This window comes from Callorhinus ursinus, unplaced genomic scaffold, assembly GCF_003265705.2.
Source record: "Callorhinus ursinus isolate GAN/ISIS: 27379988/994484 unplaced genomic scaffold, GSC_fseal_2.0 scaffold10, whole genome shotgun sequence".
Taxonomy (NCBI): Eukaryota; Metazoa; Chordata; class Mammalia; order Carnivora; family Otariidae; genus Callorhinus; species Callorhinus ursinus.
In genome coordinates this window covers 40,269,427-40,289,557 of record NW_027397072.1, presented here as the reverse complement: position 1 = coordinate 40,289,557, position 20,131 = coordinate 40,269,427, and the positions used below count along the sequence as shown (strand labels likewise).

Genomic DNA, 20,131 nt, shown 5'->3' with positions numbered 1-20,131 from the left:
AGCTCCTGGAGGCGCCCCGATCCTCCTGGCGTTGGGGGGCTGGAGTTAGTGCCACTGCACACTGGATGGTCAAGTGACACGCTGGAGGTCACCCAGCGATCCGTGCAGCTTGTTGGCTCAAGCCCTTGTGAGTAAGAGAATGTGCGACCACAGATCGGGAGCAGGGTGACTTGGGCACGAGCCAGGAAGGTGGGACCGGAATGTCCTAGTGGGTCACTAAGTGGGGAACAGCCGAGCTGGACGCAGCCGGTTTGGGTGCAGTCAGGATTGGCCAAGCAGCAGAGCAGGATTTGGGGACGGCCGTCTCCAGGGTGCGCTCCTCAGCGTAGTGTCACAGAGGTAACACAGAGCCCTTGAGGCCAGTGGCTTCCCAGGACACATGCTTGTTTCTCACTCCCATCCCAGGACAGAGCAGGTTGTCTTGGGTGAGGGGGAGGATCTGGTTCACAAGGTCGTTCAGGGGCCCGGGCTCCTCTGTCTGCCTGGCCGCCATCCCCCAGGGCTGGGAGTTCTCCCCTGGATCCTCTGCCTCTGGCCAGCAGGGCACAGAGAGGCAGCCCTGAAGACATGAGGGAGGTTCGAGGCCGGGCTGAGGAGGGCTGTCCATCATCTGTGCCCTCAGCTCATGTCCAGAACTCAGGCACAGGTTCCTGCTGAACCACACAGCAGGCTGGCAGATGCAACGTGCCCGAGCGCCCAGGGCACAGGGGAATGGAGTCGGACACAAGGCTTCGTCTCACATCCAGCCCAGTGAACGCAGAACTGAGTGTTTCGTGAGGTTTCCTGGATAGCAGGTCTGTGGCTTCTCCCCACTGCTGCGAATTGTCATCCATGAGTATAAAATAAAAGACACGCAGAAAGCCAGTCATTGCAGAGAGCCCCGGCCCTGGAGGGGAAGGAGGTACCCTGTCTCATGGTCCCTAGAATGGGTCTCTGGTTCCCCTTGCCCCAATACCACTGTCGGCACAGTTTCTGATCAAAGTTTGGCTTTTCATGGGGCATGGACGTAGGGAGAGCCTGCACAGATCTGTCCCCTGTCCTCCTGGCCCATCTATTTCTCACTGTCAATGAAAAAAAAAATCATTCTGGGAAAAACAAACATACAAACAGACAAACCCAAACACTATTAACCTTCCCAGGGTCTGGGAGCTCATGAACTATAGTTTGTTGATAAAGATGGCTCCCCCCGGGGTGTGGACAGTTATCATTTCTGTGGGCCAGTCTCTGGTGACCACACTGTTTCCACTCAGGCTTCCTGTGTAGCACCGTGTCCACAGCTGACCTCGGTCCCCACTGCCCCTGCCCACAGCAAGAAAGTGGCTTCGTGGGGCACCCAGGCAGCTCAGTCAGTTAAGCATCTGACTTCAGCTCAGATCATGGTCTTGGGGTCCTGGGATGGAGCCCCGAGTCAAGTTTCCTGCTGAGCCAAGGAGTCTGCTTCTCCCTCTCACTCTTTCTCTGCCCCTCCCCCCAGTTGCTCTCTCTCTTTCTCAAATAAATAAATGAAATCTTAAAAAAGAGAGAGAGAGAAAGATGTTAAAAAAGAGAGGAAGAAAGGAAGGAAGGAAGGAAGGAAGGGAAGGAAGGAAAGGGAGGGAGGGAAGGAGGAAGGAAGGTAAGGAAGGAAAGGAAGGAAGGAAGGAAAGGAAGGAAGGAAGGAAGGAAGGAAGGAGGGAAGGAAGGAAGGAAGGAAGGAAGGAAGGAAGGAAGGAAGGAAGGAAGGAAGGAATGTAAGGAAGGAAGGAAGGAAGGAAGGAAGGAAGGGAGGGAGGGAGGAAGGAAGGAAGGGAGGAAGGAAGGAAGGAAGGAAGGGAAGGGAGGGAGGGAGGAAGGAAGGGAGGAAGGAAGGAAGGAAGGAATGTAAGGAAGGAAGGAAGGAAGGAAGGAAGGAAAGGTGGCCTCACCACACTCCTGGAATTGGAAGGCCCGTGGATCGCCTCCCTCCACTCCCCTACCCCAAGAGCCAGCTGCACCAGGGCTAGACACCTGCCCCAAAGAGGTTCAATCCACAGGCTTGGCGGAGCCAACTGGACTTTGAATTGGGAGATCAGAGCTGGGTCACTGGTGGTGGAACAGTGGAGAAGCGAAGATGTAAACACTCCAGTCAAATTGATGGTGCATGCAGAGGGTCCTTGGCTACTGAAGGCCCAGTGGCCTGGACCAAACCCTTCACACCCTCTAGGATGGCTGTTATTATTATTTTTTAAAGATTTTATTTACTTATTAGAGAGAGAGAGAGAGAGAACACAAGCAGGGGGGAGCGGCAGGCAGAGGGAGAGGGATAAGCAGGCTCCCCGCTGATCAGGGAGCCCAATGCAGGACTCCATCCCAGGACCCTGGAATCATGACCTGAGCCGAAGGCAGACGCTTAACCGACTGAGCCACTCAGATGCCCCTAAGATGGCTCTTATTAAAAAGCAGGCCATGCCAAGTGTCAGTGGGGATGTGGAGAAGGGAACCCCAGTGCATTCCTGGTGGCAATGTGAAAAGGTGCCGTTGCTGGGTGAGCAGCCTGGGCAAACCAGTTCTTCAACAAGTCATCAGGGTACTTGGTGCCACTGAATGATATACATGGTCGATTTTGTTTGTGTATATTTTACAGCAATTTTGAAACATTGAGGGCAGGAAGAAGACAGAGAGAGGGAGAAAGAAGCCAGCTGGGGTGGAGCCAAGTTTGTTTTTCTTCTTCTTCTTTTTTTTCCTTTGTAAATGAATTCACTTTTTACTGCAATATAGTCGGCAGACTTGTTTCTCTGACTGTGGAAAAGGCCAGAAGTCTGAGTGGAGAGAACTGGGGCCTGAGACAGGGGGTCAGGGAGTGTCGTCACAGGTTATACGTGGAGATCTCTGGGGTCTCCCTGGAGAGGTGCAGGTGAGGAGCCCACCGACTTCCTTGTCACTCCTCGGTGGCTCTGGGCTGCGTCTCTGTGACTTGCCCCTGGGGCTGCTCCCCAAGGGCCTAACACTGCCCTCCCTGGCCATCCCCATGCTCACGGCCATCCCCGCTCTGGGTTTGGGGGTAAAACCCAGGGAATGCCTGGCAAATGCCAGCTTGGGAGGCCTGATGGGAGCCCTTCCTAGAACTGCTCCTTTCTTCTGCCTCCAGTTCTTTCAAAAGAAGGAATTTCCCCTGGGAGGGGGGCAGGGTGGGGAAGCCTGGCCTTTATACCAGGGCTCTCATGGATGCATTCACCTGGCCCAAGACTGGTTAATGATCTGGGAGTTGGGAGCACAGGGGTCACTGCCCTCGTGGACTTCAAGTGCCTTGGGAGCCACAGACCGGTAAGCAGAGCAGGGGCACGGCCCAGGCCCTGGAAGAAGGGAGGCTCTGCGGGGCAGAGGACAGCGAGGTAGAGATTTCAGGAAGCCTAGGAGTGGGGCCGGTCAGATGGGGGGTGGATCTGGGAAGTGCTCCAGGCAGTGGGAGTGGCTCCTGCAGAGGCCTGGGAGGGGGTGCATTGGGGTTATTTTGTTCCTGTTGGCTGGAGGAGACAACTGAGGCCCCCTTCCCAAGAGTGAGCTCAGAATGGTGGGGCCCAGTGCAGGGTAATGGCCGGCCTTTTAGCCTCCAGCCCCTGAGGGAATATACTTCTTTTGTTTGAAGCCGCTCCTTTTGGGACTCTGTAAGGGGGCTCTCACAAAGCACTACCGTTGCCCACCATACTCAACCCGTTCCATTTCTCCCTCTCCGACACCAGCGGCTACGCCCACACTTGGCAAATCTGAATTCAGAGCTGCCAGGTACATGGAGGCCTGGTGCTGGTCCATGTTGCTGTGCGTGGTTTTGTTTTCTGGGACGCAAGGGTCTGATAGTGGTAGAGACCTGTGGGAAGAACACGGTTTCTGGGTGTTAGGAGAGCTGAGTCTATGCCCCAGCCCTGTGGATGCGCTACGAGTCGGCCACACCAGTCCCCTTTGCCAGTAATGACTTTGGAGTAAACATGTGTTCAGGTTCTGGTCCAGCAGAAATCTGCTGGGAGCTTCAGGGGTGGGTGTATTTCTGGCAACGCGTCCTCCTGGTTCAGAGACCAGTGGGGACAAATGCTTCAAGATTTTTGGACATTCCCATGCAAAGATGTGATGCTGGAGCAATAGTAGCCATTCTGTCCCAGAAGGTAGAAACATGAGAAGCACAGAGAAGCAGTTTGGAGCCCTGACCTGGCTGAGCTGCCAGTTTACTATTCCTGAGCCTTTTCTGTTCAGCTTATACAGTTTCAGATATTTTCCTGTGTGTGGCCCAAATCATCTTAACCCAAGGCAGAAGGAAGGGAAGAAAGACCTAGGGAGGAAGCAAGGGAAGAGGGAAGTCAGTGGATTTTTTCCATTCTTTCTATGCAGATTAAATTCCATCTCCTCCAAGGAGGTCTCCCAGTTTGCCCCCACTGGAGTCCATCCCCCCTCCTCTTGCCCCCACGGACCACCTGTCCTTTGTGGCATCTCTCAGCACTGGCAAACTTGCATGAACTTTGGCTTGGAGGCCACAGAATAACCCCTCCTGGGGTCTACACACAGTGTGTTCTGCCTACGTCCTGGGATGGTAGCCCTGGGATGAACAGAAGCGGGGGGTACTGGGGAGCCTTTCTGGAGAACCCTCTCCCTGAGGGACAAGGGAGTCAGCCGGCCAGACTTGTCCCTCTGACAAAGCCTCAGACACCTGAAGAGAGGTGGGGACCTGAGCCTCTCATGGCATCTGTCACTCCCCAGCCCAGCCCTGCCCCCTCAACTAAGGCCTGGTAGGTGAGTGTGGGGAGGGGGCAGGGCAGGGCTCAGATTGGGTATAAGAAGCCCACTTTGAAGGTCTCTGGATCCAAGGTCTCATCAACCCTAGAAGCTAGAGATGAATATGTCAGTGATGTGTGGGTTTCTTAAAGGAGGGGACCCATGTTGGGGTAATGCTGGGATGGGAGAGTCATGTGAAGTTAGGACAGAAGGTGGACACAAGGGAGAAAATGTGATGTAAAAGCATTAACTTTGTTTTTCTTTCTTTCTTTCTTTCTTTCTTTCTTTCTTTCTTTCTTTCTTTCTTTCTTTCTTTCTTTCTTTCTTTCTTTCTTTCTTTCTTTCTTTCTTGACAGAGAGATAGAGAGAGAGAGAGCACAAGTAGGCAGAGAGGCAGGCAGAGGGAGAAGGAGAAGCAGATTCCCCAATGAGCAGGGAGCCCGACGCAGGGCCCGATCCCAGGACCCCAGGATCATGACCCGAGCAGAAGGCAGCCGCTTAACTGACTGAGCCATTCAGGCTCCCCGTAAAAGCATTAATTTCTGAGAGCAGAACCCTGGGTGAAGCTGGGCCCCTCTTGTGGCCTGGGAACTTGAGAAACTGGTCTTGGTGGTTCTGAAGAAGTTTGCTATCTCTATGAGAAACTCCTGATCTCTTTTCGTGTCACACTCTGAGGTGTCATCAAATGGTGTTGGCCTGTGGTCAGAAGTGTGACCTGAGCTTTGATCAGGAACACTAATGAGAGGTTCACGAATCAGCCCTCCACATCTGATCTGTCTAGTTGACCAGAGCGGTGCATTCAGTAGCTTCTGTCCAAAACACAAAGCAGGTATGCCCGTCATTTCTCAACCACCAGTCAGGCTTCTAGGGTCAGCAGGCTGCCGAGGCACTGAAATGGCCCCTTAGAGTCAGTTGAATACATGAAGTGTGTCTGTAACATGTAGTTTAGAAGGTATCCAGGGAGGTGCATCCAAAATGTGAGAGGAAGCTATACCATGTGGAGCTCCTTCCTGTCATTCAACCATCCATGCATCCAACCCAAGTATCATTCAGATTTCTCTCCTTCACTTATTCCTTCCAGACCAACTCCATCCATCCATCCATCCATCCATCCATCCATCCATCCATCCATCCAACCAAAAAGACACAAGGAGGTGATGGACACGTTCATCTTCTTGACTGATGTGCTAGTTTCATAAGTGTAGACGTGTCAAAATGATAAAGTTGTACACTTTATGTTTTCTAAAACTTTTATTTTTTTAAACAAGTGGTATAATATTTTTTCATTTTGAATTTATTTTATTTTAGAATATTTGGTGTATACAATGAATTTTTTAAATGATTTCAAGTAACCTCACTGAAATACAGGATGTGAAGATTTATAAATTTTTAAACTGCTTAGTATGACTCATTTACTTTTACTATTCTTCTTTTTCTTTTTAAATGTAGTCTCCATGCCCAGCATGGAGCTCAACAGAGGGCTTGAACACACAACCCTGAGATCAAGACCTAAGCTGAGATCAAGAGTCGGATGCTTAACTGAAATCCCCGAAATAGGACACAGTGAGTGGTCGGTCGCTGAAAGGCAAAGTGGATGAATGCTCGAGACATGTCAACACATCCCATAACACTGTGATAGGCGTTTTTGTTCTCAGTCTGAGTGTGAGGATATTGTGTTTCCCCAGGTAGAGTCAAGAACAGCAGAGAGTTAACAGGGAGGGGCTGGTTCACGGGGCTGAACAGCGCAGTTCTGGGGAGAAACAGCAGAGCTCGTGCAGGGAAGTTTGGGGTGGCCAGCTGAAATACCTCACGCTTGAACCCTGCGTCCCCCTCTCTTCCATCCTCTGCTTTCTGGGCTGGGTTGTTCTGGTGACCATCTTCTGATTTTATGTCCTTTTTACTGCCTTTAATGATCTCACTTCTGGTTCCCTGCCTGGTTTTTTTAGAGCCACCTGCCCCATGAGTAAGCTCCAGTCCTGGGCCCCTGTGTGGGAGGAAGCTGGACTCCTAGCAGCTCAACCTTCTTTGGAAGGCAGGTCTGTTCTGTGGCCTCCCCTGGGAGATGCCAGGAGCAGGTCCTGGGGTCACCTCCCCAGGCCACGCTGCTTGAGCTTGGTTCCTGTGCATGAGAGTTCCTCCTATAACATATTTGAGTGATACAAAAGAGGACTTGGACGAACAGGTCGTGCTATGCTCATGGTTGGAAAAGTGACTATAAAGGCATAAACTTTTTTTCCTATTAATTTTTCATCCTAACAAAATTTAAAATGAAAATTACAATGCGGTATTTGTTTATTAAAATAATTTCATAGGTATAAGTATTATATTTAGTAGTTGGTATATATTTAGTATATAAGGTATGCTTTATATATGCTTTTGGTATATAAAATTATTACAGTATATAAAATATCTGAAGTGTAATGTTATTTTTGTTTACTTTTCTTGAGTCTAGTTGACACACAATGTTACATTAGTTTCACGTGTACAACACAGTGATTCCATGAGTCTATATGTTATGCCAGGCTCCCCACAAGTGTGGCTATAGCATCGGTTACCATGCAACCCCAGTACAACACCATTGACTATATTCCCTACGATGTTCCTTTTATTTCTGTAACTTACTCATTCCATAACTGGAAGCCTGTACCTCCCACTTCCCTTCATCCACTTTGCCCATCTCCCCACATTGCTCCCCTATGGCAACAATCCGTTCGTTCCCTGTATTTGTAGATCTGATTCTGCCTTTTGTTTATTCATTTGTTTTGTTTTTAAGATTCCACATGTGAGTGAGGTCATATGGTATTTGTCTTTCTCTGTCTGACTTATTTCACTTAGAATAATACCCTCTAGGTCCAGCCATGTGGTTGCAAATGGCAAGATCTCATTCTATTTTTGGCTGAGTAAAATTCCATTGTGTATATATATTACATCTTCTTCATCCATTTATCTAACGATGGACACTCGGGTCAATTCCATATCTTAGCTATTGTAAATAATGCTGCAGTAAACATAGGGGTGCATATATCTTTTAGAATAGTGTTTTTGTCTTCTTTGGGTAAATACCAAGTAATGGAATTACAGGATCATATGGTATTTCCATTTCTAATTTTTTTGAACAATCTCCATACTGTTTTCCACAGTGGCTGCACCAAGTTACATTCCCACCAACGGTGCATGAGGATTCCCTTTTCTCCACATCGTCACCAACACTTGTTATTTCTTGGTTTGTTTTTTTTTTGATTCTAGCCATTCTGACAGGTGTAAGGTGATATCTCATTGTAGTTTTGATTTGCATTTCCCTGATTGATGATTGATGTTGAGCATCTTTTCATTTGTCTGTTGGCCATCTTTATGTCTTCTTTGGAGAAGTGTCTATTCAGGTCTTCTGCCCGTTCTTAAATTGGCTTGTTATTATTATTATTACTTTGGTGTTGACTTGTATAACTTCTTTGTATAGTTTGGATATTAATTCAATGCTGGATATATCATTTGCAAATATCTCCTCCCATTCTTAAGTATAATTTTAAAATAAAGTAATATCAAGGGACAATCTGAAAAGATAAGCCATAGTGGTTGAATAATATGGTGTTAATTGAACATAGGCTATTCAGGTTGGTGAGACAAAATACCTAGCACAGAATTTTATCTTACTACGTACAACTTAAGATATGATGAAAGAATCCTTTCAAATCTGCTGGGCAGAGGGGAAAATATTATATGATGAAGGTTTTAGATGAACCAAATAGCATTTTGAAAAGAATAAATTTTGATCCCCCTATAATTTATTAAAATAAGTTCCAGAGGAATAAAGTGTCACCTTAAAAAATAGATAGCTACAAAAATTAGAAAAAAATTTTTTTCAAGGAAAGGAGGGTAATGACAACTTTCTAAACTGAAAAAGAGATCTCATGAAGAAAGATACACGACTCTAGAAATTAAAAATTTTCTAAACATAAAAAAAACTTACCATAGTTTAAAGTCAACCAAGAAGTGACAAAATATTTGAAGCAAATATATCATACCATTAATACATTTATTCCGTAAGGAATTTCTACATATAGAAAAAAATAGCAGAGTCTGATAGATATTGGATAAAGGAAACAAAAGACAAAATGAATTTAATAGTCAACAAACATATGGGAAAATATTAAACTTAATTCGCATTTTTTTTAAAGATTTTATTTATTTATTTAAAAGAGAGAGAGAGCACATGAGAAGGGGGAGGGTCAGAGGGAGAAGCAGACTCCCTGCCGCCGGGACTTGATCCAGGGACTCCAGGATCATGACCTGAGCCAAAGGCAGTCGCTTAACCAACTGAGCCACCCAGGCACCCTTAATTCGCATTTTTAAGTGAAAATTAAAGATAGTTGCTATGTTCTCTCATTACATTTGCAAAATAAAGACTCTGATAATATTTAATGCTGGTGAGAGCACAGGGAACTGGTATTGGCGACGGTGTAAACTGATACCATCCATTTGGAAAGTATTTGATCATGTTCATTAGGAGCCATGAAATTGTAACTGGAGGATATGTTAGGTAATTTTATTGGGTATGGCTTCCATAGAGGGAAATGTGTAAGTCATTTAACTGTAGAATTGGAGGAGATTTGCTAGATGCACCGCCCCCAGGCAATTCCCAGCCCATTAAGATATAAACATTATCATCACCTGGGAACGTCCCCCCTCCCCCTTCCCCAGGATGCCCGCCCTCTCCTCTAGCCTCCTTCCCTTGTTCTGCTTGTTGATGCCACAGATGAGTTTCGCTTGTTCTAGAATTTCATACAAATGGTGTCATACAGAATGTAGTCTTTTTGCTCTGTGTTTCAGATACATCTGTTTTTTGCATATATCAGTAAGTCATTCCTTTTTATTGTCAAGTAGTAGTATATTGTATGGCTGTACCTTAATTTGTTTATCCATTTACCTGTTTTTTTTAAAGATTTTATTTATTTATTTGACAGAGAGAGAGACAGCGAGAGAGGGAACACAAGCAGGGGGAGTGGAAGAGGGAGAAGCAGGCTTCCTGCCGAGCAGGGAGCCCGATGCGTGGCTGGATCCCAGGACCCTGAGATCATGACCTGAGCTGAAGGCAGACGCTTAACCGACTGAGCCACCCAGGCGCCCCCATTTACCTGTTGATATACATTTGGTTCACTTATAATTTTTAGCTTTATGAAAGTTTCTGTGAACATACTCCTTTTGTGAAATTTTTTTGTGGTAAAATATGTATATCAAAATTTGCCATTTTAACCATTTTAAATGTACAATTCATTGGTGTTGATCACATTTAAAATATTGTACAACCGTTGCCACTATATATTTCCAAAAAATTTTATCACCCCAAATAGAAACTGTGTAATCATTAAGCAGTAACTCCCTCATTTCCCCTCCCCTAGTCCCTGGTAACGTTAATCTTCTTTCCTTCCCTATGAATTTGTCTATTCTGGGTAGTTCATGTAAGTGGCATCACACAATATTTATCTTTTTGTGTCTGGTTTATTTTACTCAGAATAATGCTTTCTAGTTTCATCCATGTTGTAGCATGTGTCAGAACTTTGTTTCTTTTTAAGGCTGAATAATATTCCATTGTATGTATATACTGCATTTCATTAATCCGTTCATCTGTCGATACACACATGGGTTTTTTCTGCTTTTGTCTGTTGTGAATAATGCTGCCATGAACACTGATGTACAAATATCTGTTTGAATCCCTGTTTTCAATTCTTTTGAGTATATATCTAGGAGTGTAATTGCTGGGTCATATATGTGTGAACATTCTTGTGTAATCTTTATATGTACATACGTTTTCATTTAGTGTGGGTAAAAAGGCAGATGCGGCATCGCTGAGTCATAGGGCAGGTGAGGCTTAACTCCATGAAAAGCTGTCATCCCAAGTTTCAGAGTGATTGACCACTTTATACTCCTGCCAACAATGTCAGAAAGAGCAGCTGCTGCACATCCTCGCCAAATATTTGGTGTTTGCTTTTGTACACCCCCCCAACCATGTGCCAAAGCAATTCAATAGGAAAAGGAAAATCTTCAACAAATTGATCTGAAACTGGGGAACCTCAACCTAGCTCACTTGAGATGAATCATAGACCTAAATGTCAAAGTTAGAAACTATAAAACCTAGAAGAAAACCAGAGGATACCTTCATGGCCTTGGAGAAAGCCAAGATTCCTTGAAGAAGATACACAAAGCAGTAAGCTTCACACAGGAAATCCTGGAGGGCCTGGGCTTGACTTGCCATCCATGGGACCCCACGAGTTGGGAGAAGGTAGGACCTTCCCAGGTGCTCTTCAGTGGGAACCCAGACACCTGCGTGGAGGCTTGTGACTAACGACGTGAACCTCGTCCTATGCCCCTCAACTCCCCAGGCAAGAACATACTGGAATATCTCGTCTTCCCACATACCCACAGCAAACGTGAGTCACCCTCCAGAGCCTTTTCCGCTTCATTAATGTGGTCTTCACACATTAGACCAAGGTCCTTCCTTCCATGTGATTAGAGTACAGGGGGCCTGCTGAGAGCAGGGGGAGGCAATGCTGGAGCTGGCTGGGAGAGGGGTGGCAGCTCCACACTGGACACCTAGATAGAGGGGCAGTGTGGGATGGGGGAGAACCCGGACTTTGGAGTCAGCCAAGCCTGGATTCAGCAGAGGCAACTCTGCCCTGGAGCGGCCCACATATAGCGGCACACAATGCAACACCTCAACGGAATTTTTCACAGACAAGCTCCTTCTCCTATCTTTCCTGCTTCACAACCAGTCCCTCAGCTTCCCAGGCTGGAAATATGGTGAAACTTCGGCCTCCTCTCTCCTCTGTTTCCTGTTTCCGATTACATACAAAGTATTATCAAGTCTTCCTTCCAAAGGCCTTTCTTTGAGCAAGAAATCCTCCTGTAGCCCATACTGCTGTGGCCTACTTGATTCCCATTCTTCTCATCTTTCCTGGCAGCAGCGCTATTTTGTTCAAAGTGACAGCAAAAGTCCTGTAGAAGGCTTTCTTCCTTATAGCCCTTGGCAGCTGGGGTTGCAACTGAGACCTATGCATGAGATGGAAGCAGAAGGTTTCTGGGAAAGATTTGCTTCTCTTAAATAGGTGCCACCCCTTCCTGCTTCACTCTTTCCATTTTTCTACCTGGGATGAGGCTCTGAGCCCTGGACGAGCTTTGGCAGCCATCTTGAGATCATGAGGCGCCCTATTTCTATTACTCACCTAGACCATTGCAGGAGCCGTCACAGGGCTTTCCCCAGCTTCTGCTGTGCCAGTGAAAGCATCGTAGTGGACATATGAGTCCCAGAATCAAAGGACTCCAGTTATAGCTCATCCCTAAAGTAGAACCTTAAGCCACCAGTGGAAATGATGAGGGAAATCTACATAGATTGACCTGGAAGGATGCTCATGATATTTTGTTGAATTAAAAAAGCTGTTTACAAATAGTTTTTTATGGTATATAGTTATACATAAACATATGCATTTAAAAGTGTAAATGAATAGTCCTGTAAATCTACAATAGGCTTATTATATCTGCTTGATGAACTTGTATTTGAATTTTCTTATCTGATTAAAATATTTTTTAATAAAAAATAGGAATAGGAGACAAAAGTACTTAAAATGCTGAAATTCCATGCTCCTCAGTCTGGCATCGGTGATGTCCACAATGGGCAAGAATAAAGACGGGGTGTGTGTGTGTGTGTTTGTGTGTGTGTGTGTGCGCACGTGCATGTGGCAAGAGTGCGGTCAATGTGTGTGAATGTGTGGTCTGACACCTAGTGTGTGAGTACTTTGCAGAGCGTGTGAGTCACTGTGAGTGAAGCATGTGATGTGAGTGAGTGTGTGGGTGTGTCTGCCCTGCTGGGGTTGGACAGAAGAGCCAGAAGGACTCAGGGCGCCCCACGTTTCTCATCTCAGTCTGATCCATCCCGGGGTGCAGCAAACCTGCTTGGCCCACTCTCCACTCTGCCCACTTTGGAGCAGGAAAGGAAGTGAGAGTGAGGAGGACCTCAGTCTGACCGTCTGGGGAGGGACCTGGCTGTCTGTCCTTCCGTTTTTTAGTCTCCATGACAGCTACCCCTCAGGCTGTGTTGGCTACTGAGCCAACATCCTCCTGCTCACACATCCTGAGATGGTGACCAGTTCAGCTAGTGTCTCAGAAGCCCTCTCAGAGCTCCTGGGCCAAAAGGCTTTGTGGTCAATGATGTTCGGAAAGGCTGAGAAATTGGGGATACACCAGAGATGCTGGCATGTCAAGGGTGCTGAGAAGTCCCCTGGGGAGGAGGCCTGTGGCACCTTCCTAGCAGGGCATTTCCTCCTGAGGACAGGAAGCCCCTCCCAGTCCCCTCCACAGCACCCGCTACCCTCCCACAGTAGCAGTGCTCACGGAAGCCAGCTTGGGGGATGCTGACCCAGGACGCCAGCCTACCTCGGCCAGCACAGCGCAGGTGTAAGCTTCTCAGGCACAAAGACAGGCCACATGGGAGCCCCATGAGCAGGCAACACTACACCCACTTCACAGATAAGGGAACTGAGGCTCCAAGAGCTGAGGAATCTTGCTCAGGTGCCCCTAGCTTGTCAGAGGTCTGCTTGCCTAGGACTCCACCCTCTTTCCTTCCCAGCAGAGGCTGAGGGGAGAGCAGGGCTATGAATGGGCTCAGAGAAGATAGAATAATTTAGAGAAAAAGACTGGGCTGACCCTTGGCCCTCAGCCCATGATGGGATTTCCAGGCCATGGGATGGGGTAGAGTAGTTAGAGCGAATACTCAGGGGGGATGGAGGCCTGGGAGGTGCTGAGGGGACCGTGCCAGCTGGTCCTGGCTGGGTGGCTCTGCCATCTCAGCAGCTGGGAGTGAAAGATCCCAAAGGAGGTGGGAGGCGAGTTCTAGGCCCGGCAGTGTGGCCAGCAGCCCACAGGGCTGAGGTCAGGCCCCCCGCTCTCTGCACGCAGTCTCCTCCTCTGAGCATGAAGGGGGAGGGTGAAGAGTGCCAGACAAAAGATGGGATGCACAGGGTAATGTGAGTGTCAGGTAAACAGTGCACACAGTTTAGTATGAGTATATTCCACGCAGTGTTTGGGACCTACTTACATGAAACAATTCTTCATGATTTATCTGACTCTGGATGCTAACTGGGCAGCCTGTATGTCTATTACAGACGAGGGCCAGTGACCTTCATGCACAGATGAGGAGTCAGAGCCCCGGGGAGCTGGGACTAGATCCCTGGCCAGGGATCCCTTCCTTCCCACGGGCTATCTCTCCCTGTGGACCGGGTCACTGACAGGCGCGGCTGAACCTGGCTCTGAAGGAAAAACTCGCCTCCATGGTGATGGCCAGAAGGCTGGTGACGTGCTGAGGACCCAAGGAGTCAGCAGTGCTCATGCTTGGGGTTCACCACCCTGAGGAAGCAGGGCTGGAAGGAGCCATCAGCTTCCACGCTGAGCCACCTGCCTCTAAATCCGGCAGAATCTGGTAGTGTCCGTGGGCCGCAATGGCTGGGGGAGAGCAGGGGTCCGGGAGATGGCTGGTGGAGGGACCCCAGCTTAGCCCCCTGGGAGAGGGGGGAGAAGAGAGGGAGGGGGTGGGATGATCCATGGCCAAGGGCCCTCCCTGAGCCCTGAGGCGCAGGGACTGCTCTTCCATCAGCACATCCCGGGCAGGGTGGGGGCATCATGGCGGCTCCTGCCCTCCAGTTACTCCCCACCACTCAGCTCAGAAAGTTCTAGCAATGTGTGTGGGGGGAGGTGGAAGATAGTGTGGAACCTCAGAGGAACCCCTCCCCCCGTACTTCTCCACAAACTGGTGTTGGGGTTTGTGGTAAACCCAGTGACCCGGGGAGGCGGCCTACACGAGGAGCAGGACCCAGCAAGGTCACGATGTGAGGTGGCCAGCCTGCATAAAGGGGGCGTGGAGGGTGTCTCAGCAGCTGCCCCACCATGACCTCCTGGGCCCTCCTGCTCCTCGCCTCGGCGCTCCTGGCCACCCCAGGTAAGGACATTCCCCATGGAGATCCTGGCAACTCCTCCTTAGCTGAGGCTAGGGACAGTTCTGGAGAGGGGGCTGGACTGGACCACCTGACTGGAATTCTCCGGGGAAGGCAAAAGAAAAAGGAAAAAGAAAGACCTCAGAGAGGAGATGAGGGACGGTTTCTTTTAGGTCTAATCTGTGTTGTGTGTGTGTGTGTGTATATATTTGGGGGAGGGAAAGAGAGAGAGAGAGAGAGAGAGAATAGGGACAAAGAGACAGACAGAGACAGAGACAGAAAAGGGGTTCATGGATGATGGTAAGGGGAGGTATAATCTTTTTCCTCCTGTTTTCCAGAAAGAACCAGAGAGCATGTCTTTGGCACAGAGACTGGGTCAGAGCAGTGCCAGGGCATAGTGTGAGGAAGGGGCTTCCTGGGCTCCTCACAAAGCCCTACCCCTGTCCTGGGCTCTGGCCACCTCCTGGGCTCCCCACCAGCCAGGAGATCTGACTTTCCCTCTCCTTCCACCTGTGGAGGGATGCTGATGTTGTTTCTTCCGCAGGGCTGACCTTTTCTGGTCTGTCCCCTGAGGACCATGACCTGTCCATGGCTGACATGTATGAGGAGGAGCAGTTCTTCGAGATCCTGGCCGAGGAGGCCACCAAGGTTGGCAGCTGGCTCCCTGCTCACCTCCCACAGCACTCCCCCCGCCCGCCGTTGCCTCTCCACCTGGGTCTCCTCCCTGGGAGCACCAGGCAGGGCAGCACTTCTATGCTGGTGGGAGGCGAGGCAGGGCTGTGGACTGAAGATGCTGATTTTGTGCACACCCCTGCCTGGGTGGGGGCCATGTTGGTCTGGCTGGGCTCTCCCCAGCAGGGTCCTCCAGGGTCTGACCAGACAACAGAAGAGGGGCAGGTGCTGAGCTGGGTAAGGGGCCGTGGGTGTGGGGCAGGGTCTGGGGTGTGTCAGCCCCACCAAGACTAGCAGGAGGGTGGCAGGGGCCAGCCAGCCTGCTTCAGGCCCTAAAGGACAGAAAGATCATAGATGATCCTGCTGGCTTAGGAGGCATGCAAGAGCCTCTTCCTGGGGTCCTGCCAAGGGCTGTTGGGGGTGTCTGAGAGATCACATTAGGGGGCATCATTTTCTGACAGGGGGACCAGATGATCTTCACCTGTAAGTCTTGCAAGTTTATAATCAAGAGCCTGAGAAAAATCCTGGGACACAATATCACGCGGGTGAGGCCTTATGGTTTGGGGAGCCATCTGCAGGGTGGTCAAGGGCATGAGTGGGGATTCAGGGGGTGGGGGCAGCGCTGAGGGAGGGGCTGATCCCTGGTTGGGCTAGAGCTTCTCAGCAAGGGATCTGTGTCTGGGGACTGACTTCAGAGAATCCCCTAAGATGGTGGAACTCTGGGCGCATGAATGTGGGAAGAAGAGTGTGCCTGGTTTCCCTTCCACTGTTAAAGGAAACTCGTCCCCAGAGAAGGTAGGAAGCTTTCCCCTGTGGCCCCACTGCGTGTGTCCTCAGCAGAGCTTTGTGAGGCGGGTTCCAGGGGGCCCTGGGTCAGGACTGATCAACCCCAGATCTGTCACTTCCTAGCTGCAGGGCTGGGCCCAGTCCTCATGCTTTCTGAGCCTCAGTTTCCTCCCTGAAGAATGAGATGGATAATAATCCCGATCTTGCAAGTTGCCTAAGCCTTTTAAAAGAGCTGCGGGTGTGGGACATGCTTAGCTCCCTGTCAGGCCCTGAGCAAGGGCTGAACAAGGGGATGTGTTACTACCAAAAAGCTTTGTTTTGCCCTCCCCCGCCTCCTTTGTTCCCCGATCCTGCTCAGCCCACCCTCAGCCCTGGGTGCTCAGCTGTATCCTTCTCCATTGGGATGATAGTAGCAGATACTTCAACATCAAACGTGCCAAGGCTCCACGCTCTCTCTTACCCTAACCTTCCTGACACAGCCCTGAGCATGAGCCCCGCCAGGCCTGGGACCCAGGAAGCTTGGCAGGCAGAACCTTCAATGTGGGTCTAGCAGCAAAGGGCCCTGTTCTCTACATGGAAGGCAGGGGGCTGGGGTGATGATATGCAGGGGACTGAGACACAACAGGGCCAACTGTCTTTCTCTCAACAGCCCCTCGTGGCCAGGCTTGGGCTGGAGCCTGTGCATGAGGGTCGATCCCGGTCTCTCCAGCTTCTGCTTCCGTGGCCACCTGGCACCAGGTGCTACTCCCAGCATGGCCGCGGTCGGAGGTGCCCAGAGCCTCGAGCTGCCGGGGTCTGCGGGGGGCACCTCTCAGCTGGGCAGAGCTCACCTGAGTCCTATGTCTTTCTGTGGTGCTGTTACTGCAGGAAGCCATCAAACAGGTTATGTCCACGGTGTGCCGGAAGACACTTATGCGCAAGATGTTTTGTGATGAAATAGTCACTAAATATCTTCGTGCCATCACCCAGGGTATCCTGAATGACAAATCCCCGCAGGAAATCTGTGTGAAAATCAGGATGTGCAGACCAGAAATAGGTGAGCGCAGAGGGGGCAGCAGGGCCTCCTTGGTGGAGGGCCCAGGTCACATCCCTGCACATGCTGCTTTCCTCACAAGCCATCCTGAGGTGACAGCAGGTCTCCGTCCGTGGCCTGCTGGGCACTTGAACAAGTAGCTTCACCTCTGGGAGCCTGAGTTTGCTTACCTGTGAAGGGATAATAATCCCTATTTCTTCTTCTTCTCTTTTTATTATGAGTCATTTTTCTTTAATTTTTAAATTTAAATTCAATGAATTAACATACAATGTATAATTTTTTTCAGGGGTACTGGTCTGTGATTCATCAGTCTTATATAATACCCAGTGCTCATAACAATCCCTATTTCCTATTTCAAATAAGGATTGAATGGGATGATTATGCATAAGGAGGTTGACACCAGGGAAGTGGTCTCAGACCAGGATACTCATAGACCTCGGAGCCCTGAGTGACCTCCCTTCCCCAGTCCAGCATGGGCTCCGGGGGCTGGGGGCCAAGCACCACCTTTGCCCAGGATGTTTGGGGCCTGAGAGCTGGGCTCAGGAACCCCCTGGCAGGAAGGGTCTGCAGTCTTTTCCTCCAGGGCTGCTCAGGACGTGCCCACAGTCAGGCCAGGGCTGCAGGCCATGGGGCAGGGAAGGGCTCCCTGAGATGCTCTGGCAGCTCGTCTAGCCTTCGCTGAGATTTTGGGACTTGATGCTGGCAGATCTGACTCACCCTGTACAGTGAGCTCCCCTCCATTTCGTGTCACGGAGCCTATGGTTTTCATCTCCAAAGCCCCACAACCCGCTCAGGCTCCTGACTGGGTTCCAGGATGTAACTCTGGGCATGTTCAGTAGGGGCAGGTGGCTCTGAGTCCCCATGTCCCCCGGAGACCCCACACACCTGCCCACAGCAGACTCTTCTCTCCACTCCAGGTCTCGGGGCCTCCGGGGCCTTACCCCACCCTGGGAAGAAGCACGGACTCTTCAGCAACCTTCGCCGCATCCTGCCTTTCTAAATGCAGCGCGGACCCTCCAGTTTCCCTCAGGGAACTCTTTGCAGCGCCTTCCCCTGGCAGAGAATAAAATGTCATGCAAGCTTGTAGGCACAGCTTCTGTTCCTTTGGTGGATTTGAGGGGAGGGCCTCAGAGGCATGCTGGGGGGACTCACGCACTCTTTCAGGAAATGTTTATTGTATGTGTCCCGCTCTGTTCTAGAGGCTAGGGATTTCGTGGTGAACCAGACGTTAGCAGCTCTTACACAGATGGTCCTGAAATACTTATGAAGCACTCACTAGAGACACATACTCCTCCTCTAAGAGCCTGGGGTGCACAGTGAATATACCCCCAGAAGCTCTCAGACCCGCGGGGCAGAGCAGCGGGGTTGTAGTTAGGAGGGCCTTTGGTCATCGGGAACAGAAACCCATCTTTTGTTTTTCTCTGCAGGGAGTCCTTTTTTTTCTGTTTTGGGGGAGTGTATTACTTAGGGTTCTTTTGGTTGTGAGCAACAGGAATATTACCTTATCTGGTTTAAATTAAAAAGGGCAATTTATTGGCTGAAAAAATTAAGCAGTCCATAGACAGCATTAGGCATAGAATGATCCTGCAATTTGTGGGGTCACCAGAACTCCAGTCCCGTAGCTCAGTCTTTCTCCTAGTTTCTCCCACCGCTGTCTATGGAGATTGACCTCAGGCTAGCCTCCTTCTGGGCAGCAGCAATGACCACATCAGGTCCACCCTTTACATTTTATACTACGTGATCAAGAAGGAAAGAGAGTTCTTTGGTAGCCTCTCTCCAGTGGATCCTTTGGAAGAGGGTGGAAGCTTCGTTCCTAGAAGTCCACTCAGACATCTCCTGTGTTCTCATTAGCCATCTAGAACCAAGCAGTATGTTCCAGGGGCATGGGCTACACTGATTAGCATGAGCCAAGTCAGGCACAGCCCTCCAGTTGAGGAAGGGTTTAAAGTTCCCAATGACTTGGATGAGAATGGACATGAATACCTGGGTGGAGATCATTCTGGGAGAGGGAAAGGCATGCCGGCCTTCACAAGGAGCAATGGTGCATTGGTCCAGGCTCAATCATAATAGCAATTCAAGGATTCCCAGTGGTGAAATCTGGAGCCACTTGTGTTTCAAAATCGATAGAGATAATATCAGATTATAACCCATTGAGTAAATTAGAATCCGTGAATTTATAGAGATATTAATAATAAATTAATAATCAAGCAAAGGAAAGCTTTACCTTACTGTAGATGCCAACTAATACAAGTAGACATAGCTGCAAAATATTTTCTCACAGAATATATACTCACTTGATATGTGTGAATTCAGCAGGCATGGACAGTAAAGAACTGGAGAGAAGTGAGGTCGAGCTGGAGGCCATGTGAAGTTGGGGGGGGGTGTGTTTCAGATGTGTCCATGTGGATGAGAGTGGTCCCAGCAGAGGAGAGAGGCTGATGGTGCAGGACAGAACTGAGGAACAGCCTCAGGGGAGGCCTTGAGAAGGGAGAGGATGGGTCCAGGGCACGATGCAGGGACTTCTAAATGTGGGAGCATAATAAGGTGGCCTCAGCCTAGGGGTAGAAGCTAGCAAAGGACAGAAACCAAGCTGGCTCTGGTCCCCTGTCAGGAAGGGGCCTGAGTGTACTGATGTCATAATATAGACTTGGCGGGGGCACCTGCTCTCTTTCATAGGCAGTTCTCTTTTCTGTTCTTTCTTTCCCTTCTAATGGGTCATTCTTTCTTATTTATTTGTATCTTGCAATTTTGGGGGGGAATATTTTAGATAACATTGTGGCAAATCTGGCTATCGGTCACCGCACCCCCACCTTGCCATTGCTATTGGCCAGTTTCCTTGTTTAGTGCCTGCAGAGTTAATTTGCGTGGCAGCCCATCACTGCCTCTCAGGGGAGACCTCTGATGGTGCCTGTCCGGGGGAGTGGCCTTGAGCTTGCCCACGACT

The 20,131-nt window shown here is 49.5% G+C and overlaps 2 protein-coding genes across 3 annotated transcripts in view; both read left to right on the top strand.

The window, feature by feature from the left end:
* LOC112820650 (cytochrome c oxidase subunit 8A, mitochondrial-like) overlaps window positions 1–7,371 on the top strand; it is a 153,485-nt gene extending 146,114 nt beyond the window's left edge. The window contains exon 2 of the mRNA XM_073896854.1: window positions 7,360–7,371. The gene's annotated coding sequence lies outside the window, so the exon portion shown is untranslated. The remainder of the gene's footprint in view (window positions 1–7,359) is intronic.
* Window positions 7,372–14,554: 7,183 nt separating this feature from the next.
* Window positions 14,555–18,273, top strand: GNLY (granulysin). Of its 2 annotated transcripts, none has more exons than XM_025868280.1 (5): window positions 14,555–14,701; window positions 15,241–15,344; window positions 15,830–15,913; window positions 17,124–17,190; window positions 18,105–18,273. In XM_025868280.1, the coding sequence occupies exons 1-5, from the start codon at window positions 14,650–14,652 to the stop codon at window positions 18,185–18,187; spliced, it is 390 nt and encodes a 129-aa protein (XP_025724065.1). In that variant the 5' UTR covers window positions 14,555–14,649; the 3' UTR covers window positions 18,188–18,273. The 2 variants fall into 2 exon arrangements, with proteins under 2 accessions (XP_025724065.1, XP_025724064.1); XM_025868279.2 differs by having other exon boundaries at window positions 14,559–14,701; window positions 17,022–17,190.
* The last annotated feature ends 1,858 nt before the right edge of the window (window positions 18,274–20,131 follow it).